Source organism: Argentina silus (assembly GCF_951799395.1).
Source record: "Argentina silus genome assembly, chromosome: 11".
Lineage (NCBI taxonomy): Eukaryota > Metazoa > Chordata > Actinopteri > Argentiniformes > Argentinidae > Argentina > Argentina silus.
The window spans coordinates 5,564,363-5,579,300 of NC_139665.1; the positions used below are offsets into that span (position 1 = coordinate 5,564,363).

General features: G+C 39.7%; 2 protein-coding genes across 3 annotated transcripts; one reads left to right on the forward strand and one right to left on the reverse strand.

Moving 5' to 3' along the window:
- Positions 1-7,779: 7,779 nt before the first annotated feature.
- Positions 7,780-11,238, forward strand: LOC310811747 (uncharacterized protein). 2 transcript variants are annotated; one of them, XM_083680036.1, is made up of 3 exons: positions 7,780-8,082; positions 8,682-9,236; positions 10,696-11,238. In XM_083680036.1, the coding sequence occupies exons 2-3, from the start codon at positions 8,689-8,691 to the stop codon at positions 10,835-10,837; spliced, it is 690 nt and encodes a 229-aa protein (XP_083536162.1). In that variant the 5' UTR covers positions 7,780-8,082; positions 8,682-8,688; the 3' UTR covers positions 10,838-11,238. The 2 variants fall into 2 exon arrangements, with proteins under 2 accessions (XP_083536162.1, XP_083536163.1); XM_083680037.1 differs by having other exon boundaries at positions 8,072-8,134.
- A 212-nt stretch (positions 11,239-11,450) lies between these two features.
- Positions 11,451-14,456, reverse strand: chrac1 (chromatin accessibility complex subunit 1). Its single transcript, XM_083680038.1, has 3 exons — positions 14,256-14,456; positions 13,920-14,043; positions 11,451-12,741 (listed from the first exon to the last, which is right to left on the reverse strand). The coding sequence occupies exons 1-3, from the start codon at positions 14,406-14,408 to the stop codon at positions 12,665-12,667; spliced, it is 354 nt and encodes a 117-aa protein (XP_083536164.1). The 5' UTR covers positions 14,409-14,456; the 3' UTR covers positions 11,451-12,664.
- Between the last annotated feature and the right edge of the window lie 482 nt (positions 14,457-14,938).

Genomic DNA, 14,938 nt, shown 5'->3' on the forward strand with positions numbered 1-14,938 from the left:
TTTCTCACAATTTGTTATTTAGGTCGATTTTAATGATAGAACTTGAGTTGATGGTATTATTGTGGGAACTCAAATCAGTCACTCAGCTTTTTCTATTGGCTACCCTCATCAATGCAGAATATGTGCTTGTCCAATGAAATGTGAATGTTCTCGTTTCAGTACGCTGAACGCTTCATCTTTCACTCCACCGTTTCCTAAATCATTTTACCTCACATCCTTTGTTCATCCTAAATTTGTTTCTTTAGCGATGTGGTCTTGCTTGTTGTTACTGCTTGTTCATGTTTTAAGTTACCTATTTATACCAGCACCTTAGATTACCAGACCTGTACAACATTTGATAACAATGTTATTTTTGCACTAAAATAAAATGACTTTTGGAGCTATTGCTTGAATTGAGTCTAGTGTGTTTCAGATGGTTGGACGTTCAGATTGTTCTGTTTTAGAGAGGAGAGATGATAAGGGCAGGTGGATGTTCATCATGAAGCTTACTTTGTTTAATACCAGGCTAGTTTGTCTGGTGAGACCACACCAACTCATTGCATAGCTGTTAACCAACTGGTCCCGGATACACGTAATGTACGTGCACTACTAATTCAGAAATTCATTTTACACCCATTGGTCGAGAGGGATACTAACTAGCCAACTAGCATGCAGTGGGTGATATTACAGAGAATAATGCCTTTAATGTTTTATTACAGAAATAACTGCCAATAGGTTGTCATTGAATCTCCCCCCATAAAATGTTGCTATTCATTAATTATGATCTCAGTTTTGAGCTATGGTGAAGCGTAACAGTGCATATGCAAAACATTGTGAAACTGACATTTATTTTGACTTTTGTTGGACATTCAATATGTAGGCTAGGCTATATCTTACTGGTTGTTTGTAGTCTGTCTGTCTATCTCTAGTGTGTGGAAAGTATCCAGCAAATTGGTTCTTCGATGAATATGTGTAGGCCTAGTACTTGTTTCTGTGGTCACCGAAACTACAGCATTTATAGAGAAGTCAAGCAGCAGAAATGCATCATGGAATGTTGCCACTGGCCAGGCAGGTAGAACTAGTTACATATCAGGATGTAGTTGAATTATGTCAACCTGTAAATTTTTCATTGTTAGGGGACACAGTTTATCTGAAGCTAATCTATTTCCAGTTTTTGTGAGCCAGACCCAGAATGTATTATATATACATATATATATATATATGTGTGTGTATATATATATATATATATATATATATAATGGCCACATAGGGACCTCATCAGTGAATGGATATGTTCATGGGTGTGTGTGTTGTCATTCCAATGAGGGATAAGTGGTTAATTTGAGAGTGACCTGAACAATAGCAAGCCCAGGATGTAAATAATGAAATCACATTTAAATCATACATACACCATTTCTAGTCTAGTACTTGCATAAAAACTAGGCTTAAGGGTGCCCTCTGATCAGATCTTGACAGTTTTTAGGGAAAAGGCACATTTAATTGCGAAAGAGTATGGTTATGAGGGGTCTGTTTTGTTTAACTAAATGGCATATCATCATGGACATCATAGACCAATTCAGCTCACCAGTAGGCACATTTCACGTGTCTCTGTTGCTTGAATGCAACAATTGAATTGGATTCAATTGGATTGTCTGTTGATCTTTTCTCATCATGCTTAATCGAGTTGTTGGGAGTGTTTTAGAGATTGTTTAACGTCGTCATTGCTTGGCTTTACCCTTTGTTGGTTTGTATGACTTCTTCAACTGGTCCCCACATGGATGTCTCAGTTCAGTTGTCAATCTCCATTCAAAATGGGCTAAGAATAGTATAGATGGATGCCTTTTCCATATGACCCATATTTCTCTGTTGCAGAAGGACATTCAAGCAAACAATGTTAATAACAAAATGAAACGTGAATCTGGGTTTGCACTATTGTAGGCCTATAGCCTACTGCTGACCATCTAAACATCTCCTAAAAGTATAATGTCAGATATATAGGCACAGTAATGCCTCTTTGCCTTTCTCCTATCTTCCCCTGAAGAGCTAACCTCCCCTTATAGTAGAGTATAACTTATTTTCTTAATTCAAAGGTAACAATAGGTAACACTGAATGTACTGAAAGCCAGAGTGTTGATATACTTTAAGAAATGATGTATCCACCTGTAATATGCGTATTATGCATGTTCATTAACTTGAACTTATTGACCCCTCAAATTGGGATAGTAAGAAGTCGAAGTTGTCTTTGTTTTCCGATGTCTGTTCTCTGGCAAAAATTGACCCTAAGAATGAGACTGATGGAACATTAGTCATGTTAGTCGTTGAATAGGCATCTGCTAGAAAGGTTGAATTTGAGCTGGTGCAAAGATTGGTCCTATTTTGTATTGCCTGTGAGTGAGGTGCTGTAATACAGGAGCTGTTACCATAGTTGCGGTGTCGTGTGATCTTATTGTATGTTTAATTTTGGCTTCAGCTTTTACTATTCATATTCCCATCAGACGACAGTTTTTTCCTCAAGTAACCAACAGAAACAATTAATGTTTGTCACCTTTTGCGGAATGCCTGAAAATGTTAAGGTTATCGTTAAACCCCCTACAACCTTTAATATGCGTAATGGCACCATAACAATGATGCTTCTCGTACTGTTGTCCGTTATGGTTTATGAGTTGACTTCTCTTGTATTTTTGTTTGTTTAGCTTATGTCTAGATGTTGCTCTTTTATTCCCCAAAAATATGTATGATGGCTTCTGCAGGCCCTGCTACAGTATGGTGGTCTCATATCTCACTCTGTTTTGAGTAGTCAACATTTTAGTTTCTTTTATCGGGTCTTTTTTGGTTGCGTTCATTTGGAGAACTATGATCGTCGTCACGCAGAGCTTGGCTCCATCCATCCATCGACTCGCAGCGACTCTATCCTGAGAAAGTACGGTTGCAAAAGAAATCGGAGAACTTTCGTAGAGCTTCCCCAAACCGAACCAATGCCATATAGCTGAATTACATGCAACATGCAAGACATCATAACTAATAATGCAAGGTATTTTGTATCTTTCTGAAAGCATTGAGGGCTTCAGAGCAACTTGGCTTTTTATATACCAACTTGGAAAACTACCTCAGAACGGTCTCGGGTGCTAGTGTTGTATATCCCTAATTTATGATGACAAAGATCAATTTTAGTGACCAAATGACACAAGCCAATACTGTGTACAAACTTTATCATTTTACTTCCTTTAACCTTTAGTTAAGCAAAATTTGTAATTATGGATGAACTTTGAATGTTTTAGTATGTACATTAAAGTTCATGGGACCAAATTTTGTAATTGGGAGTTCAAGTCTCAATGTTGTTATGTACGCATGCAAATCCTCCCTTTTTAAAATGTAGTAATACTGTAACTAAAACAACCAATGAACGCTCAGCAGACACTGAGTTGGGACTCATTTGTGTGGCAATATAAGCTGTAGTCATGACTGGATGATATATTGGTGTACCAATGAAATGGATATTTAGATTTGCAATGAATCACTATCAATATTCCTGCAATATGTTTTGGTAGTATAAATAGTGGGCTGCGGATTGAAAGAAAGAGGCATGTTGATGGGATGTTGTATGCAGAGCAATAATGACTAAAGTCTGAGTTGGAGTTATGATTTGCTGAGCAGTGTAGAAGGGCCAACGTTAGGTAAGATGCATGGCAGGTATCACTCTGAGCTGTACCCTGGCCTGTGGTCTCCAGCACGTCTTGTGGCAACTTTCATTTAACATTTAAGCGTTGGTAGGAGGACATCTAATTAATTGAATATAGGTTACCTGTAACTTTGCGAACCTATAGTAGTGTTTTTAGTGGTTCATAGTTGGCTGATAGACGCCACTGAGTGATCATCAAGGATCTAACATCTGCATCTTGAAGTGATGTTATCCAGTGCCGCAATAAAACCAGCGAGGCTTTTCTTGCCCTTTGCCATTTAAAGCTGTTGTTGCAACCAGAAAACGACAAGAACAGTAGCACGCTATTACTTATCCAAATTTGATACAGTTTTTGATATGACGATAGATGTATTTTTGCATGCTACATTTTACAAAGGGAATACACATTTGAAATTACTTTTCTCAATGTATTTGTGACATGATATACTGATGTAGTGGCATATATCGGTCATTCAAGAGATCAATCGATTGAAAGGCACTGTACAGAGAAGGTTGTATGGAAATTAAATTAAAATTCTTATGTCATTCTTGTTGTCTGAGCTGAAAACATCCTGCATGTTATTGTTTTATGTGTGCCTTTTCAGAGATTTCCTTTCCACCTCCCATATACTGGGGTTGCCATCCCTATTTCATTTACAGCGCCACATAAAATAATTTCTACATTAATTATCATGCAACCTTAAAGTGAAGATGCTGCATAGAGCGATCAGTATTTGTGTTTTGCACTTTCAAAGCAGTTTCTTAAGTGGGCAAACTGACAAAAAAACAATAAAAGACGAGGTATTTTAAGCTATCGATAGGAATTATAAGGAATAATATGACTTTGAAGAGCTTTTCTAAAAAGGTAAAAGATATATCTATATATATATCTCTATATATATCTATCTATCTATATAGATAGATATTCATATATATTCATGAAGTACCTCATAAGCCTGATATATGCTGCATTGACTTTTCTCATTTCTTTTTTTCTTTTGTGTACTTCATATTATCCAATAAAAAATTGTATTTCCCCTTTTTTGAGAGGTTTGATCATCACCTAAGGCTGTGCACTGGCCATGCAAAAGCTATTTTCTGATTAAGGAGGTCTTGAACAACATGTAGTGCTACATGTTCACTGTCAGATGGAATGAAAGGGTATGTATGAATCTGAAGCGGAATGGTTACGTAGGATTATGTGTAATTTATGCAATTGTTAACATTACATTTGATCAAAGGAATATTTCTAAATTGTAGCGACGTTACTTTCCATGTTTTGCTTTGTAAGGATGCTGTATGTGTCCATATAGCCTAAAACACTGGGTTAAATCAATGAGGACTTAATGTCCACCAACACAACTATCGGGTACCTGGCGACTCCATGCTGTTCAATGTGACTGGTGACTCAGGTATTGCCGTGAAAGGGCTGTATCTGCTACTGTGTCCATCCCTGTCCTATTCCCCCGCACCTTTGTCTTAAGATAGCCTCGTACATTTGGCCTTAAAAGTACAAAATTATGCACAAGAAATCCACAACTTGCAAGAGAGCTTGATTCCCATAGACACTTCAGAAACCATGTCATGCGTCATTGCCATATATCTACCTCCTATGAATGTAGGAGTGTCCTGGAGATGCAGTCACGTGCTGAACTTGTTTTAGTTCTGTTTTTTTTTTTTTTTTTTTTAAATGAATGACAATCATCCCCCAAATTCTTATCATATTTTTCTTTAAAAAGGCCAACATGTTCTCATGTCTCAACTTTTTTTTCATAGTAAACACAATTTCCAGGACACTCCAGTTTCCATTTTTACAGTCATCAATAATCTTTTTTTTTTCTTTTTTTTTCTCTTTTTTTTTTTTTTTCAAATGTCAATGTAAGCCATGGAGGAGCAAAGTGACCAAATTCTTTCTTCGCAAAAGCAGCGCTGCACAGTCCTGTCAATTCAACCCGCCCTCACGTGTCATTTTATTTCAGTCTAAGTTTTCTCTTTTACCATATGCCAAAACTGAATTTGCTGTCATTCCTGTCATGGTGAGGTATTTTTGTCTCTTTGATTTATTTGTTTGGATCCACTGCTAAGCTTGTTGTTCTTATTGTTGTCGTAATTAAAGTGTTTAAGTGAGCTTTGATTTCTATTTTACATTTCTTTTTTTGTTAACAATTATGATTACAAACACAAGATATGCTGTAAACCCTGTTAGGAAATAATGTGAATACGTATCACTTAATATAGTTCACTCTTTGGCTTGACTGTAAATTGCATTAATTAATAAAAATGTAAAGTTTCTCCAAACTTGTCTTTTTGTGACTATTGTTCGTGTTTGTGTGCATAATGTCGTTATCAGTGTGCTTCCCATCATACTACAACATTTCCAGCTGTTTTTGCCAAATTTCTCCCATTCCTATTTCATTATGTCAGTGCTTTTCCAAATTGACCCTTTTTTTTCCTCAGCAAAACACCACTCACAAAACAAACACAGATGGTATGAATGCAGAAAGACCCTGATGTTTTAACCTGAGGATTTATTGGTCTTGTGTTTTGAACTCGTATGAGTGAAGAGCAACAATGAGTTTGTTTCTCGTTTCATCCACAGTTACAACCAGTATATTTTCTCTGGGACAATCGTCATAGATCAAGATCAAGATTCTTTATTAGTTCTCCAGCAGCGCGCCCATAAGCACCTGGGAAACGTAGTTCTCAGCATCTGAGTCATCCTACAGGATTCAAGATTCTTTATTTGTCACGTGCATACATACATAAGTATACAGTGAAATGCAAAAGTGACAGTGCCACAGAGTAGTGCAACAATAAGTTTTAAAATAAAATAGAAGTACTAAAAAATATAAACAGTATAAACAGCGGTGAAGCAATGTACGCATAGCGTTTAGCATCACAACTTTGGCAAGCATGGTTAGTTAGCTGTTAGTTTGTGTGTTTTAGACGGTTCAAGTCAAGGTGAAGCATGTGAGTAGAGTAGCTATCTGTAGAGCAGCTATCTGTAGAGTAGCTATCTGTAGAGCAGCTATCTGTCCACTCCTACAGTTTCGCAATTTCTCACATACTGTTGGAGACGCACCCACTAATGATGATACATCAAATTATATTGTGGCGTAGTAGCAAAACCATCCATATTGGCAACATTTATCAATTCCACTTTCTTTGTAGGTGTCTTTCCATTCATATTTTACATTGAAGCCTGCCGTTTTCTCCTAATCGTTATGGCATTGACACAAGAGGGATTGAATAGATTCAGCTCCACACCAACTTTGAAGTAGGCTACTGTATGAAAACATCTATTTTGAGTGAACGTTTCCCATGTTCACGTTTTCTAGTTGAATCAGTCAAACCAGTCTTGGATGCAGACAGGAAAACAGCTCATAAATGCCGTTTCTCACACGCTGCAGTCAGTCAATTGCTTTGGGTTACCAGGTAGCCTGTCATCGTCGAAAAAACCTGCATATAGTATAACGTTCATACAAGCCCCCACAAACCTGCAAGTGGCAGGTAAATATTTAACCTGGCAGGTTTAGGAATGATACGTTCCTCCTTGAACCTGCATACAACAGGTTCCAATTATACCTGCAAATAACAGGTTGTTTTGGAACCGGTTCCCAAGCAGGTTTGGAATTAAAAGCTGGTAGCAGTAGGTTTACAATTAAAAGCTGGTAGCAGCAGGTTTACAATTAAAAGCTGGTAGCACCATGGATAAGACCTGCAGACACTGTTTTGGCCCTGCAATAGCCGAACACAAGGCATGGAGTAGATGAAAAAGAGCAACATACAACTAAACATGATTGAGTTCATGATATACTGCTATAACTATGACTGTTATAACTATTTCATGTCATAGTATGTCTTCGTTTGTATGTTTGTTTTGTTTGTTTTGTATGTTTTATCCTTTAGAGCCCCTGCCCCCTTTGCTCTCAGTCATCTCCAAAAAGAGGGCAGAGTATCGATAGAAAAAAAGGCAGGTGACTTAAAAAAGGAACGTTTTCGAGTTATGAACTTAAAAACCCGAACTTGGATGTTCACTCTCTGATGCAGGCGGGAGAAGACCAGGGAGGGGAAAGCATAGGAGCGGAATCGATGACGCACTAACCGCGCATTGAATGGAAGAAATGTAGGCTTGTTGTCATGAGATGCGCTCCCAACCAAATAAGATCTCCGCTCTCAATTTAATAAACGAACTAGAAATAGTCGGTGAGGACCACTAGTCCAGGGCCACTGAATGGCATTTATCGGGGGGGAAATATACAAATTGAGTCGCAGTCTGCTTTGGCTTTCGGCAAGTAAATGGTGCTGCATGTTCTGGGTCCTAGAGCGCGAGTCAGATTTTCCGATAGCTCATTATGTGGAGGGCTGACTTCACTCGCACCCGCAGACTGAACTGCATTCGCCTCTGGGATTCTCTGCAAAAGGTAATATGCATGAAACCGTTTACATTAGGCAAACTGCATTGTGAAGGCGCCCGTAAGTATATATATGTTTTGCCTTAAACAGAATTTGTGAATGTGTCTCAAAATTATCGTGAGCATAAATATATAGGATATACTGTTTGCAAAATAAACCGGCTGTGCCACGATCATTTTACATCCAGCAGAGCGGCATAGACTCTTGTCGTTTGTATTAGTATCTCATTTTTCGGTTGCGAAAATGCGTATGGTTTAGTTTGGATCTTTTTTTCACTAAATTATTTTTATTTTCCATCTTTATCCAAGTTGTCCCACTGACATTCACTAAAAGAAAATAAGTGGTTCCAAACTTTGAGGTGTAACAGTAGCCTAATCATACATGTGTTCTATAGCTAGGACTAATAGTAGCGACAATTCCATAAAGAAAGACATCAATATCTTGTTGTCTGGTTGCACATCATAGAATAACAACTTATTCTAATGTCTAAGGCATCACTCCTATGGCTAAGAGTGAGCTCATGTTTTACTAGATGATTCATTGCTTATAGACTTAGACCATGTTTGTTTCTGATCTGAATAACGATGCCCAATTATGCCTCATCCAGCCTTGTAATGCTGTTGCTCCAGTCGGGAATGAGCTGGCCATGGCTTTGCCTGTCGTACTGCCTCCTGCTGAGTGTCTGGTGCCCAGTGGAGGGGGAAGACGTGGGGCCGGGGCCAGAGTCAGAGCCTGAATCAGGGGAACCAGAGCAGGGAGATTGGGAGTGGGGCTCCGGGTCTTTGCTCCTCCAGGAACTCCTACACAGCTTCCCAGCTGACAGCCCTTTCGTGACGGAGACCCCAGGGAACCCTGTCAACTGCTCCCAGCGCTTTTGGCTGCCCCCCTCCTCCCCGACCTGCTGGGATGACATCGCCGGGCCAGAGGAGTTTGAGCGTTCCCGTCTGCTGGTCCTGCAGAACAGGGCAGCACTCCGTGCAGTATCACACGCCAGTGGGATGGACGATGGGGAGACCTCATACAACCAGCAGGCACATGACGATATGGAAGGGGTCCGGGCTGACCACCTGAGCATGGAGGAGACAGTGGAGACCATGCAGAAGGTCTTCCTCTCGCTGGAGGAGAAGAGGAGGGAAGGAAAGGAGCACTGGACCTTTTCAAGGTGAGAGGGGGATATATTTCCAGGTTTTTAGTCCCATCTAGCCCACAAATGTGTAGAAAGCCTCGAGGCCTGGTATATGGGTTTCCTGCATATACAGCAATAGGTGTCTCATCCCTGCCCATGCATTCACTCCTCCTGCGGTGCCGCGTGAGGGATGATTTTGGGGTTACAACCGTTATTAAGCAATTTGAGTTCTAGAATGTTGCTCCTTTTGAGTGATTGCCAAAAAATCATTTCCACCTAGCCAGTATTGCGTCATATGAATGCTGTTTTACAATAGAATACTTTGCATTCATACATTATGCGTAGATTTTATTACATTCCGAGGCAAAGTGAACTATCACTAGACAGATAACTGACATGCTTAAATCAAAATGCAACTCATCATGGAAGTTGCACAAAGTTGGCTCAAATGCAAGAATGCCTAGCGGAGTGAGGGAAAGAAAGGAAAAGGAATATGGAACTTTCACCAGCATTGTTGAATTCCTAGGAGTCATGTGTAATCAGCCACTAGTCAGGACCTGTCCCACTGTGTCGAGGTGTCCAAAAACAGTGGAAACAGTCGTCCAGATACCGCCTGAATCATTTCACATGTTTTGCTTTAGCCATCTGCACATCTGGCTGAACCAAAACTCTGGCACAGTATTCAGTACAACGCATTACAATACAATGCAAAGGGCTTTATAGAAGTAAAAAAATAATAATACACATACAGCTTTGACTGAACTTGCTGTTCACTTCTAACATCTAATATCTGGCCAGAGCCCAATGCTGAAAACATTGAAGAAGCCACAATCTTTCAAAAAGTTATACTTTTTATTTCATAATCATTTAAAACAACAGAAAATTATTTGTTCTTCCAAAAAAAAAAATTTGTTTACAATTTACACACATTAATAGTTTATAAGATAAAACCAATGGGAGTGAAAGGGACCCAAAATGGGGTCCAAGATTTCACATGCCCCAAATCTTTAAAATCACTTGAAAACTAATTGTTTTTATTTACAGGCAGTGCCATGACAAGTTGTACATGCCCAAATGTAATGTTAATCGAGACTTTATTTTTTCACCTCCCGTAGGCTGAATTGGGTGAATTGTGCCTTTTTGTTGCCTGAACCCATAACATTTGTAATTTTCTGAATACCAAATTAATGCTTGACACCAAATAAAATGGTTTGGAGTCCTTGGGGACATGTTTTATTACAACGTCAAGAAGAATTAAACTATATTGTATATATTATGTTTTTTACACCGTAAAAGTACCATATGGGGTCTGACCAGACCTCTGTTGGTAGTTTGAAGGTTAAATGTAAATATTTAGGGATTCAAGATTACATTTAGGTAAAGTAGCATTATTGGATTATTACCCTGTTTATATTTGGATATCTAAAACAATCACAGGCGTTTTAACGGGATTAGTTTGTCAGGTTCTGATTAATGGTGTGTCGTCTTTTTTCAGTATAAAGGAGCGAATGGCCAACACAAAGGACTCCATTGATGGGAGAGAGAATGCGGCAGCCCTTCTCGAGACGCAATTCTCCAGCCTAGAAATGTCCCTACACATCATGCAACTACGACTTGACAAACTCATGGCACAATGATTATGTTTAAAGTCTTTTCTGTTTGCTTTTTATAAAGAATGTACCAGGTAACATGATTATCTAACGTAGCGTAAGCAATGCATGCACACTCAGAATACAAACCCCACACAAAGAATGAGGAGCTCTCAGTATATTGTACTCCTGGTCTTTTCAGTAACACTTTTTCTCTACCTGTTGTAATTCCTCTAGTAACAACATTGTCATCATGTTATATGTCAAACATGTTATTACAATGTTGTCACCAGAATTATTACAGCATTACTATACAACGGTATTTTCTTCCTATTTCCTAGTTTAGCTTCCATCCCTTGTGTGTATTTCAGTCTGATGTATCTGTATACCCCACACTGCATGCACATTTTGATGAACATATGGCAATAAAATCTATTTTTATACTCTCAGCCTGCAGACTTAGTCCATAAAGAAATGTAACAAACATTTTTATTGATTAAGGCCAGCAAGTAAACTTTATGACATGTAGTGCTTGGGATATAATGGGTAAGGTTATTTGCTTGTACAGTATAGCTTTAGGCTACTTTAGGCTAACTGTCCAAATACAGGTGACCTGTAAATAAAGGGACAATCCTCACAATAAAGGGAGAATGATACACACTTACAGAATGTACAAAGTTTATTTCAATAACAAAAGAAAAATAACTGTACAAAACGTTTACAAAATGAAAATGTCTCATGTGTTAGGAGGCAAAAAAACCCTGCTGTTATACACAAGTAGGAAAAACATATTCACAGCTGTTAGCCTGTTAAGTTCAGTGCATTTCTTTTAATTTCTTGAGACAGTACATGTAAACACTTGTAGCATCCTCTGCTTATTAGTTTACAAAAAAACACAGTAGCATCTACAGTATAGGCTATTTTGGATTAATTCAATCCGCAATGATAAATCTGCTAGTGGGATGAACATAGTAAAAACAATGTGAAGTCTTCACATTAAAACCTAAATGTGATGTGCCTATTCATGTCCAACTAATATTTTCCAGAAAGGAGCAATTTCTAAAAAAAATCAAGAGGAAAATACATTTCATAATCAGGTGTTGCTACCATTCAGGAATGACACTGTCACATGAATATGGTTGTGAAACAAACAAAACAAAACAAAACAGTTAAAACATATGCATTCTAAATGCTCTCACCCTGCACACAGCAGAGAATAAGTCTTTCAAAGACACCTCTAAGCCACTCATAACCCCTGAGACAGTCATCATGGTATCACATGTTGTCATTAGGAATGATTTTCAATGTCTACATTTCTGCTTATCAGCGAGCCATGTCAGTAACAGCACACAAGACTACCAAATATCAAACAGAAGGAAACACACAGCCCCAAGCCTCACATTCAAGTATAGTACATGCAAATAAGGCTTCCTGAGCCATTTCAGTTAAGCCGAGTACTTATTACCTGGATGGATGCTGACACATCATTTAAAAGCACCTGATGTGATCACCCATTGCTTTACAAGATATTCTTGTCGAAAGATAATGCCCAAAAAAACCTATGGAGGCCCCCCATGGATGTGATTACCGTCGATTTAATCTGGTAACAAAAGCAAGCTTTCTTTGGCAGCAAGTCATTGGTTATATGGGGTGTGTCTGAAGGTGGGGGTCACTGGTCATTCCTGACCATGATTACACAGATTTTTTAGGACACAAAAAATGGATGTCCAGCATCTGGATGTCTAGGTAGTGAATGGAACTAATAACCTCTTGTAGCCTACATCTCAGAGAATAAGCTCTAAAAGAAGCGGTATAGATTCGCTGCAGGCATGAGAAGAAGAAAAACATTTCCCAGACCCAAAGCAAACCCCAGGCTTAATTGTCTGCTTCTTCTTGTCTTTCCTCCAGGGACTTCAAGTAATCTCGAGCCAAGATCTTCTTTGGTAGGATATCTGTAAAGTTAAAATGAAAAATTTACTTCATATTTAGCTACACTTTACCTTTTTTTTAATGAAGAGCATGTTTGATTACACTATAGCCAAACATTTGTTTGGACAAAACAGTAAAGTTCTCAAGTCTCCAGGCTACCAGAAAGTACAAATGCTACAATTTTAACACTGACTATCGCCCTGATGCACTCACATCTGTCATCATGAAGTGCTTTGAGAGGCTGATTAAGACCCACATCAACTCCACACTACCTGCCACACTGGACTCACTCCAATTTGCACACCGCCCCAACAGATCCACACCATTGCTCACCCTGCACACTGCCCTATGCCACCTGGATACCTATGTGAGAACGCTGTTCATTGACTACAGTTCAGCATTCAACACCATAGTCCCCTCCAAGCTCGTCACCAAGCTTAGGCAACAAGGTCTTAACACCTCCCTGTGTAACTGGATCCTGGACTTTCTGACGGGCAGACCCCAGGTGGTGAGGGTAGGCAGCATCACCTCCTCCACTCTGACTCTCAACACGGCGGGCCCGCCAGGGCTGTGTGCTCAGTCCCCTGCTGTACTCCCTGTTCACCCACGACTGTGTGGCCACACACAGCTCCAACTCCATCATCAAGTTTGGTGATGACACCACTGTGGTTGGCCTGATCACTAACAACGATGAGACTGCCTACTGGGACTGGGGTGAGGTAAGGGTCCTGGCGGACTGGTGCCAGGATAATAATCTCTCCCTCAACATCAGCAAAACTAAGGAGCTTATTGTGGACTTCTGGAGGAAACTGGGGGAGGGCCACGCCCCCCATCCACATCAGCAGGGCTGCAGTGGAGAGAGTCAGCAGCTACAAGTTCCTCAGTGTCCACATCACTTAACATGGACTTAACATGGTCACACCACACCCATACAGTGATCAAAAGGCTCAGGTGGCTGAGGAAATGTGGCATGGCCCGCCAGATCCTCACAAACTCCTACAGGTGCACCATAGAGTATCCTGTCCAGTTGCTTCACCGCCTGGTACGGCAGCTGCACCGCCCTCGACCGTAAGGCTCTACAGAGGGTGGTGAAAACGGCCCCCACCCCCTCCAACTATATCTCAGGCCTCCCTCTCCCCCTGTGTTCTGCTGCTATATATACACCTACATACCTTCAAACTTTGATTTGTGTGGCTCTTACCTGTGAGAAACTGAAAAGTCTCTGTTTCCTCTGCAGTATTGGCCAAATCACTGTATGAGAGTGTGTTTTTTTTACCAGATCCATTGGTGAACGAGGACTGAGCCAGATGCTGCACGAACAGCTCCTATTTAGGAAAGATAAGGAAACAGGTGCATCTTGTTAGCTGTGTAACTGAAAGTCAGGAACAGGTAGAACACGTGAAAATCTAGAAGTTGTAATATTACCCAGTGGGCAATCACAGGTAAAAACAAAGTAGCTATCTAGCTAGTAAAGTAGCTAGCCAGTGTGGCTATGCAGCATTTGCAAAGCCAGTAAACCGATTTCAACTGAACGTACTGTTGCTTTGGTGGTTAGAAAAAGAGCCTCCTGGTTTATGCTCGAGACGTCCGGAGAACTTTTCATTATCAGTTTCACGCGTGTCATTGGAAGTGAGATATTTTTGCTATTTGTTGCCTGATTAACTTTATCTTCCACATCGTTTGCAGACATCTTGACATGGACAGGTTTTTCTCAGGACAACGCGGTTGTCAGACACCGATACGAGTTCAGCGGAAGTTCCCAGACAGTTTTGAGCGGTGACGTAGGTTGTGTTTTTTCTTCCAATAAATACAAAATAAAAACATTTCTGTTGCAGAAAATATCATTCTAGAAATATTTTCTTTTTCATTTTGTTTTGACTTTTCACAGGGCCAGAGAGCTGAGAGTTTATCAACAATATTGCTCTCAACCTATCGGTATATGACAGCTGTCATACGCACTCCAGCACAGTAGAAGGCGCTGTGATTTGGTGATGTGGTTGTTGTTGTCCAAAGCGCCACTAACAACTGCTGAAACTTGGCTGCGGCTGCCACCTCTGTTATTTTGCCAACGATAAGCCACAACTTCCAACACTAGACCTCCGGTTTCGTTTTTGCGACTTCAAAATAAAAGTGCGAGGTAAGAGATGAGTGGAAAGTGATGGGATCACGATAATTTCTATACTTTTTGCTTAAAATAACACAATATTACCGATCAGAAAA

Coding starts and splice junctions, on each gene's coding strand:
- LOC310811747 (XM_083680036.1), top strand. CDS start 8,689: ATGCTGTTGCTCCAGTCGGGAATGAGCTGGCCATGGCTTTGCCTGTCG. Junction 9,237..10,695: donor GAGCACTGGACCTTTTCAAG/GTGAGAGGGGGA, acceptor GTCTTTTTTCAG/TATAAAGGAGCGAATGGCCA.
- chrac1 (XM_083680038.1), bottom strand. CDS start 14,408: ATGTCTGCAAACGATGTGGAAGATAAAGTTAATCAGGCAACAAATAGC. Junction 14,044..14,255: donor TTCTAACCACCAAAGCAACA/GTACGTTCAGTT, acceptor TTTCCTAAATAG/GAGCTGTTCGTGCAGCATCT. Junction 12,742..13,919: donor GACTTTTCAGTTTCTCACAG/GTAAGAGCCACA, acceptor TTAACTTTACAG/ATATCCTACCAAAGAAGATC.